Raw genomic sequence first — 8,974 nt, 5'->3', positions numbered from 1 at the left:
GCTTTTAGGAATTTCCTCGTACGACTTTCTGCGCGAGAGCGCCTCCGGCTTCGAGTATGAATGAAACACACACTGCACGGAGTGTTTAGCGCTCCGTGATGTTCATCTCGCCTTATTCTGGGTCCGAATAAAACATCAGATCATGCACAGACTATCCTGTCTCTTTCAATTTAAATCTATATTTATTCACACCGGCTCTTGAAAGCCTCTATGCGAACACACTTGCCCGAAAAAGTGCGGGGGATGAATTTACGTGATATTAAAAGTGGGGGGGGACACATCCCCCGCGTCCCCCGCATAATCTACGCCCCTGCCTAGGATGACTTGAGGGTGAGTAATTTATGGGCTAATTTTCATTTTTGGGTGAACTAACCCTTTAACAACATATTTGTGTGGTCTATGAATTTTCATGCCGAGAACAGCCACGCGCTGTTAGCTTAGCAGCATTCTAACAGCAAACTCTATTGAAATGTTTGTTGAGCGTCCTGCATGTTTTTGTGATAAGCACTATTTGAATTGTTGCCTTCATCAGTAGCTGATGAGGTCCCATTCAATTAGCATGCTGCCCTTAAAGGTAACGGTCTATGTAGGTAGTATACTAACGAGGCAGCTCACTAGATTATAGAACAGAGCCTAAATCCTCCTACAATACATTACAAATTCAATTATGAAGCCAACACTCAACTAAACCACTATATCTGAATTCATATTCAAAAACAACACAGGCTAAAGGCCTTAACATGCATATTTATGAGACGCAATAAGTCTCATGAATATGTATTCAAAATGAGAATACAGTTTATCTGATGCACAGCAGTGCCAAGCATGTAAAAATCTCTTATAGTGAACGATATCAGATCTGAGAGCGAAACAAATTTCCGATCTCTCAGATAAAGTACCGGTTCTCTTCCGTCCATGGCTTCCATCCAGAGTCTGCGGTCTTCCTCTGACTGCGCCTGCATGGTGATCACGCCAGGCCTGAAACATGCACACACGTCCAGGTGCAAGCATACACAGCGGTACAGTCAACATGCACACACACACACACACACACACACACACAATTCTCCTGTGATGCATGTATATTTACAGTTGGACACTCTTAGTAGATAAATAGACTAGAGAGCATTTGTGTTCTAGGACAATTTATTTTTGTAAAATCTACAAAGCCACCCTTAATTGTATTCAATTTTCACTTGTAGTGGACTGTTAAAAAACTGTACTTGTAAATAATATAATACTAATGATACTAATACTAATAAAGTGCCACTTGGACTTAAAACGCACTTAAAGAGTTCATTTCTAAAAGTAATAATGTCAATGTAAAAGTTGTAAATTAAAGAACAATTTAAATGATTGTGTTTTAATAATATTTTGTCATGTTTTAAAGAAGTACACTTATTTTGATGTGTTGAACATTAAAGCACATCTAAAGTACTTGATTATAATTTGAACTGGGTTTAACTTAAAAGCAATTACGTTCAACTGATGAACTCTTTAAAGGGGTCATATGATGCGATTTCATTTTTTCCTTTGCCTAGATCTGATCTGTGCTGGTCGCTGAGGGAATACATCAACTTAGTGCTGTGGATTGCCGGCACATTTTATGGAGGACTGTTTACTGATCCTGGGTGAGTTACGTTAGACTAAAATGCCGGCAGTTCTGACTCACGTAAGTACGTTTTCTTTTATCATTTGCCACTGATGATTCAAACGCGAGTTTTGGGCAGTGTGGATTAACGTTAGCACTTGTTGTTTGTCATTTCTCTGATCACAAATGCAGACATGGTTTTATGTTTACGCGGCGCAATGCAACGCAACGCGTAAAACGACAGTATAAGTCATTATAATCAGTAATTATGTCCCCATTGGATGCAACAAATGCCTCGTTTATAATGGGTTTTCATGTTTTTGTCTCGTCGCTCCGGCCGGACACGGCATCAACAGTATGGTGAGGGGCGTAACATTTCCGTCTCACGCTTGAGGTATTCGGCTAATCACAACGCACTGGATAGCTGGCTAATCAGAGCACACCTCGCTTTTCAGACCGATTAGTTTTGTAAAAATCGACGCGTTTCAAAAAGGCGGGGCATAGAAGAGAAACAATAATGTACAGTATGTGGAAAATAATGTGTTTTTTTAACTTTAAACCGCATAAACACATTTCATTACACCAAATACACAAAATAATGTTCTTTTTAGCAGCATCATATGACCCCTTTAAACTAAATAACATGCAATTAAGTGTTTGGAAACAATGTTTTATTTTAAAGTATAGTATTTCCATAATGAATACCCTTTTTTAAAAGTATGCTAAAGTGTATTGTACTTCTGTTTCGGAATTGCAAAAGCATTCATAGTTAAAGAAACACACATAAGTCATTACCATGCTAACAAAAGTAGATATACCAGATAATGAAGATGTTATTTGAACAAATGTATAGTATTTCATGACTTGCAAAATGACGGTACAGACAGTCAGTCCTATAGATAGGTATATCTAGCATGTAACATTTAGCATATAACAATGTAAGAGCCAGTTTACTATGCTGTGTGTTGGTAAACCTTTTAATATTTCAGTATGGCAGCTCTATCAGTAAATCAGTAGTACACACACTCACACACCATTAACTTGCGTGACAACTGAAGGTTAGGCCATGCCAGGGCAGGAAGAGTTATGGTAATAAAACTGGGCCTGTTTAATTGAGTTTGTGCACAGGAAAGCCCGATAGATTTACAATGTGGTAGTACACTGCTGCTGTGGAGGGCAAAAGCAGGAGGCTATTGCAAAATTGCAATGTGTTTTGTGTAAAATACATTTGTGAATAGTTAACTAGATATTTTTCCAACTTCATCATGACACATCGACACTGAATCATAAGGCAACATAAGCCACACAGGCATTGATGTGTTATACACATTCATGTGCATGCAGTGTCTGAAATTGTCACTCACTAAATGGCCAAAGTAAAATGAGTGAATTCACTCACAGCTATAGACACTACATAGCATTACCCTATTCTTAATGACTATTTTGTCTAAACGTGATTATTTTCTTTTTTTATATTTGTATAAATGTTTTCACCTGAAAACAAGTAAAAACCCTATATATAATGTTCAGTGTACTGCACATTATATATAATGTTTTGACATATCCACTTAGAACACCTGAATCTGAATGTGACTCTTTATACTGAGACATATTTTCTGAAAATCCAGCTAAATTTTTATTAAGAAGAATTTTTAAAAGGATTTCAAACCACATGCAAATTTGCTTTGCATTAGGTGTATAAAAGTCGGATTTTTCTTGTTTTCAGTAAAATTAAAACTTAAATATATATATATATATAGAGAGAGAGAGAGAGAGAGAGAGAGAGAACTAAAACTACATAAATTAAAACTTTCTGAAATTATACACCACTGGTCAAAAGTGTTGATTAGGACTTTTTAATGTATTTGCTGCATTTGTTTGATCAAAAATACAGTAAACAGTAATATTTTTAAATATTATTGCAATTTAAAATAACTTTTTATTTCATCTTTTTAAATAAAGTTCTGTTTTAATATGTTTTAAAATGTAATTTATTCCTGTGATGCAAAGCTGAATTTTCAGCAGCTCGTCGCTCCGGCCGGACACGGCATCAACAGTATGTGAGGGGCGTAACATTTCCGTCTCAGGCTTGAGGTATTCGGCCAATCACAACGCATTGGATAGCTGGCCAATCAGAGCACACCTCGCTTTTTCAGACCGATGAGCTTTGTAAAAATCGACGCGTTTCAAAAAGGCGGGGCATAGAAGAGAAACAATAATGTACAGTATGTGGAAAATAATGTGTTTTTTTAACTTTAAACCGCATAAACACATTTCATTACACCAAATACACAAAATAATGTTCTTTTTAGCAGCATCATATGACCCCTTTAAACTAAATAACATGCAATTAAGTGTTTGGAAACAATGTTTTATTTTAAAGTATAGTATTTCCATAATGAATACCCTTTTTTAAAAGTATGCTAAAGTGTATTGTACTTCTGTTTCGGAATTGCAAAAGCATTCATAGTTAAAGAAACACACATAAGTCATTACCATGCTAACAAAAGTAGATATACCAGATAATGAAGATGTTATTTGAACAAATGTATAGTATTTCATGACTTGCAAAATGACGGTACAGACAGTCAGTCCTATAGATAGGTATATCTAGCATGTAACATTTAGCATATAACAATGTAAGAGCCAGTTTACTATGCTGTGTGTTGGTAAACCTTTTAATATTTCAGTATGGCAGCTCTATCAGTAAATCAGTAGTACACACACTCACACACCATTAACTTGCGTGACAACTGAAGGTTAGGCCATGCCAGGGCAGGAAGAGTTATGGTAATAAAACTGGGCCTGTTTAATTGAGTTTGTGCACAGGAAAGCCCGATAGATTTACAATGTGGTAGTACACTGCTGCTGTGGAGGGCAAAAGCAGGAGGCTATTGCAAAATTGCAATGTGTTTTGTGTAAAATACATTTGTGAATAGTTAACTAGATATTTTTCCAACTTCATCATGACACATCGACACTGAATCATAAGGCAACATAAGCCACACAGGCATTGATGTGTTATACACATTCATGTGCATGCAGTGTCTGAAATTGTCACTCACTAAATGGCCAAAGTAAAATGAGTGAATTCACTCACAGCTATAGACACTACATAGCATTACCCTATTCTTAATGACTATTTTGTCTAAACGTGATTATTTTCTTTTTTTATATTTGTATAAATGTTTTCACCTGAAAACAAGTAAAAACCCTATATATAATGTTCAGTGTACTGCACATTATATATAATGTTTTGACATATCCACTTAGAACACCTGAATCTGAATGTGACTCTTTATACTGAGACATATTTTCTGAAAATCCAGCTAAATTTTTATTAAGAAGAATTTTTAAAAGGATTTCAAACCACATGCAAATTTGCTTTGCATTAGGTGTATAAAAGTCGGATTTTTCTTGTTTTCAGTAAAATTAAAACTTAAATATATATATATATATATATAGAGAGAGAGAGAGAGAGAGAGAGAGAGAACTAAAACTACATAAATTAAAACTTTCTGAAATTATACACCACTGGTCAAAAGTGTTGATTAGGACTTTTTAATGTATTTGCTGCATTTGTTTGATCAAAAATACAGTAAACAGTAATATTTTTAAATATTATTGCAATTTAAAATAACTTTTTATTTCATCTTTTTAAATAAAGTTCTGTTTTAATATGTTTTAAAATGTAATTTATTCCTGTGATGCAAAGCTGAATTTTCAGCAGCCATTACATCAGACTTTAGTGTCACATGATCCTTCAGAAATCGTTCTAATAAGCTGATTTGGTGTTTATTATCAATCATTATTTGAGCTCAGTTATGAATATTGGGTCTTATTATTATAAATCTTAAAAACTGTTTTGTTTTTTTAAACTGTGATACTTTTTTTTTTAATTCTTTGATGAAAAGACAGTTCAAAAGAACATAATTTATTTGAAATAGAAACCTTTTGTAATATAAATGTCTTTACTATCACTTTTGAATAAACACAGTCTTGGTAAACTTTTGACCAACAATGTATATCCTGGATTAAAATAATTTCTCTTATCCTACTTGTTTTAAATGCAAATTTAACAGAATTTAGTAAGGTTTATGCTTAAAATTCGAATCGTAGTGGGGAAAGAAACAATATTAATTTAAGATATATTCTCTGGCGATAACTCTTATTATGTGACACATTTTGCTGGGAATCAAGACTAAAATATTGACAAATTTTTCTTTTTTTTTTCTTTTGCTGCAATGTGCAAAGCGTGATGTAAACCCAGCATTACAACACTGTGTCATCAGGGCTTAGAGCAAATGCTAAAACTGAATACATTTAAATGAACAAACTTGACGTTGCATTTGCAACCATGTGAAAACAGGGGGTGCTGCAGCCCCCTCAGCACCCCTACTTCCCGCGTCCCTGGTTAAGTGTAAAGTAATCGGCTCCCTTCCTCTGCCTAAAACCCATAAGATGGCCACTTTATCTCTCCCCTCCTAGTTACTGCAACAGTTTTAACAGGTCGAAGCTAGTGTCTACAGTGCACTCTCTTCATGCCTGGCAGACCTAGTTCAAATCTCCACCCCCTTTCCTGAGCAGCAGCCAGGAAGTGTGTCTCCCGCTGAATGTTACGAGGACCAAAGCGCCATCTGGTGGCAGGTATGCACACACTCAACTCACCGGTCCACGGCTTCAATGTCAAAACAGAACCTTTTCTCGATGGAGTCTGTTTTCCTTCTGGTGCAAGATTTGAGCGTAAAGCTTTCCTCATCTCCCTGAAAAGAAAAACATGGTTTACTAAAGGCCCACATTTTGCCACCACATTTTCAGTGTTTCACTTATTTCACTTATTTTTATGTGAGCCTGGACGGCCGACAGGAAAATGTGACCAGATGTTCTATATTTACCAACTACACTGTCATCACATAAATGATATAATAAAGTGTCAAGTCACTCCCTATCTTCTTGCAAAGTGTGGCCAAGGAATGGGTGTTCAAATGCGGTCAGCTATTTTTATTCCAACACTTCACAACTCCTTTGCCGACTAGCAACACATTACTCGCATGCCTCTGGAGTTCATTACCAGAGCGCTGTCGTTCTCTCCTGCAGTGTCCTCTTCACTTACAGTCTAATTGTTTCTATCACGCCACTCTGCGGAGTGACTTCTCTCTAGTTTTTTTTTTCACTCTCTTCACATTCCAGAAAAGGTGACAGCATTATGCTAGCGCAAGGACTAGGTACTAAACAAACTGTGTACGCTTACAGAATGCAACGTCTGGAAATGTGAAACAAGGGTGCCTGTGAGTACGCACATGAAACTAAAACTGACCAAAGGGACTCTGTGGTCTAGTCTACACTAAATCTGCAAGACTGCATGGTCACAGTAAGTGTACCATTTGGAACAAAGTCATGTTTTCAGTTCTAAAAGCATTCAGGTATTCACATTTAAAGCAGGTACTTCACATGTGCATCCTGCTGCCATCTCTTCCCAAGTTAAACAATGCACACACACCCGGCCATCCACCTCATCTAAAAGAAAATGTGATTCATCAGACCAGGTTCCATGGTCCAGTTCTAATGCTCACGTGCCCATTGTAGGTGCTTTCAGCAGTGGACAGGGGGTCATCAAGGGCACTGTGCGGCTATGCAACCCCATACACAGCAAACTGTGATGCACTGTGTGTTCGGACATCTTTCTATGAAGTTTTTCAGCAATTTGCTCTTCTGTTTGATCGGACTTTATGGGCTAGTCTTCGCTCCCCACGGGCATCAATGAGCCTTGGGCGCACAGACCCTGATGCCGGTTCATCGGTTGTCCTTTTTTGCACCACTGTTGGTAGGTAACAACTACCTTACTAATTATTGAGAATTGGTCCCCAAGCTAAAGTGTGACCCAATGTTATTCACTTCACCTGTCAGTGGTTTTAATGTTGTGGCTGATCAGTTTATATAGCTCGCTCATGAAAATATGTTGAAGATTAGTGGACACTGGACAGGCAGTCAATTTGTTATCTGACAATTGGTTTCCACCGTGTGCTGAAAAATATGAGTTTGTAATTCCTGCTTGTAATCCCTCTGGTCCATTCGCCTGCTAAGCCTCCAGTATAAGTCTATTTACTGTAAACATGTTCATTTTAACCATCTGAAGGATGAGCTGAAATGACTGTTGTAACTGGCATGTCAAAGATGCAATACATAAACATTGGGTTGAAACAGAATAATAAATGAAAAGTCTGAAAACTTTTATGATGTACAGAATGTTTATTGTTAATCTTTATTAAACTGGGACAATATGTGTGTGTGTGTGTGTGTATACATAGGGGTGCACATAAGTTTTTCAGTCTGGTTCTAATGAAAACACCTGGAGATTTGGTTTGGTGCTCACACTGCACATAGTGTGACCCATTAAATATAACTATAAAAAAAAACTAAAATAATTAATAATAGTAATAATAGTATTATTGCACTTTATTTAGTTTTTTTTTTAAATAAAATAAACAAAGTAATAAATAAAGTGTGATAATACTATTATATTTTAAAATAAAAAGTGAGTATTAAATAAAAATACAATTATTTTATAGTACACATAAAAAATACAATGCTAATATTTACATTTACATTTTTTTTCTTCTTTTTTCCTTTTTTATTTATTATATGAATTTTCAAAATTTTCAAACCTAAAATCAGCAAGCTTTTATTTTGGCGGGTTGCCAGCAAGTAAGTATGCGCTGCTGGTTTTAGCGAATGCCCCGTCACTGAATGAAGCGTCCCAGTTTTGCATTTTGCAAATTCCAACTCAAGAATCAAAATAAATGTTTTAAGTCGGAAATTTACCTACATTAAATTAAAAGGTTTTTGTTTCAACAGATTGTGCATTTCCTTGTAAATATGTCAGCAATAACATAAACCATGCAAACCACGAAACAATATAACTCTGTATTCAATTTATAATCACAATAAAACACGTTTTCTGTTTGCTTTTCTCTTGCGATTGGCAGGTGTGTGTGTTTACCTACCAATTTGAAAAACTAGCGGAATGCATAGTCGATATAAAAAACTGGATGATGAGTAATTTCTTACTGCTAAATTCTGAAAAATCAGAGGTGTTAATTATAGGACCTAAAAACTCTGCATATAATAACCTAGAACACTCTCTAAGACCTGATGGCTGCTCTGTCAATTCTTCGTCATCAGTTAGGAACCTAGGTGTGCTATTTGATAGCAATATTTCGTTAGAAAGCCACGTTTCTAGCATTTGTAAAACTACATTTTTCCATCTCAAAAATATATCTAAATTACGACCTATTCTCTCAATGTCAAATGCAGAAATGTTAATCCATGCGTTTATGAACTCAAGGTTAGATTATTGTAATGCTTTACTGGGTGGTTGTTCTG

General features: G+C 36.0%; 1 protein-coding gene across 1 annotated transcript in view; it reads right to left on the bottom strand.

Annotated features, from left to right (window-relative positions):
• Positions 1-8,974, bottom strand: part of LOC107727261 (rho GTPase-activating protein 26-like) — a 57,017-nt gene that overhangs the window by 42,811 nt on the left and 5,232 nt on the right. The window contains exons 6-7 of the mRNA XM_016537063.1: positions 6,260-6,354; positions 900-978 (exon numbers count right to left, since the gene is read on the bottom strand). Of these exons, the coding sequence (XP_016392549.1) occupies positions 900-978; positions 6,260-6,354 (174 nt within the window). The remainder of the gene's footprint in view (positions 1-899; positions 979-6,259; positions 6,355-8,974) is intronic.

The sequence above is a fragment of the Sinocyclocheilus rhinocerous genome, unplaced genomic scaffold, assembly GCF_001515625.1.
Source record: "Sinocyclocheilus rhinocerous isolate Xijiao unplaced genomic scaffold, SAMN03320098_v1.1 scaffold95, whole genome shotgun sequence".
Taxonomy (NCBI): Eukaryota; Metazoa; Chordata; class Actinopteri; order Cypriniformes; family Cyprinidae; genus Sinocyclocheilus; species Sinocyclocheilus rhinocerous.
Note: the sequence above shows the minus strand (reverse complement) of the source record. Positions and strands in the feature narration are given on the sequence as shown.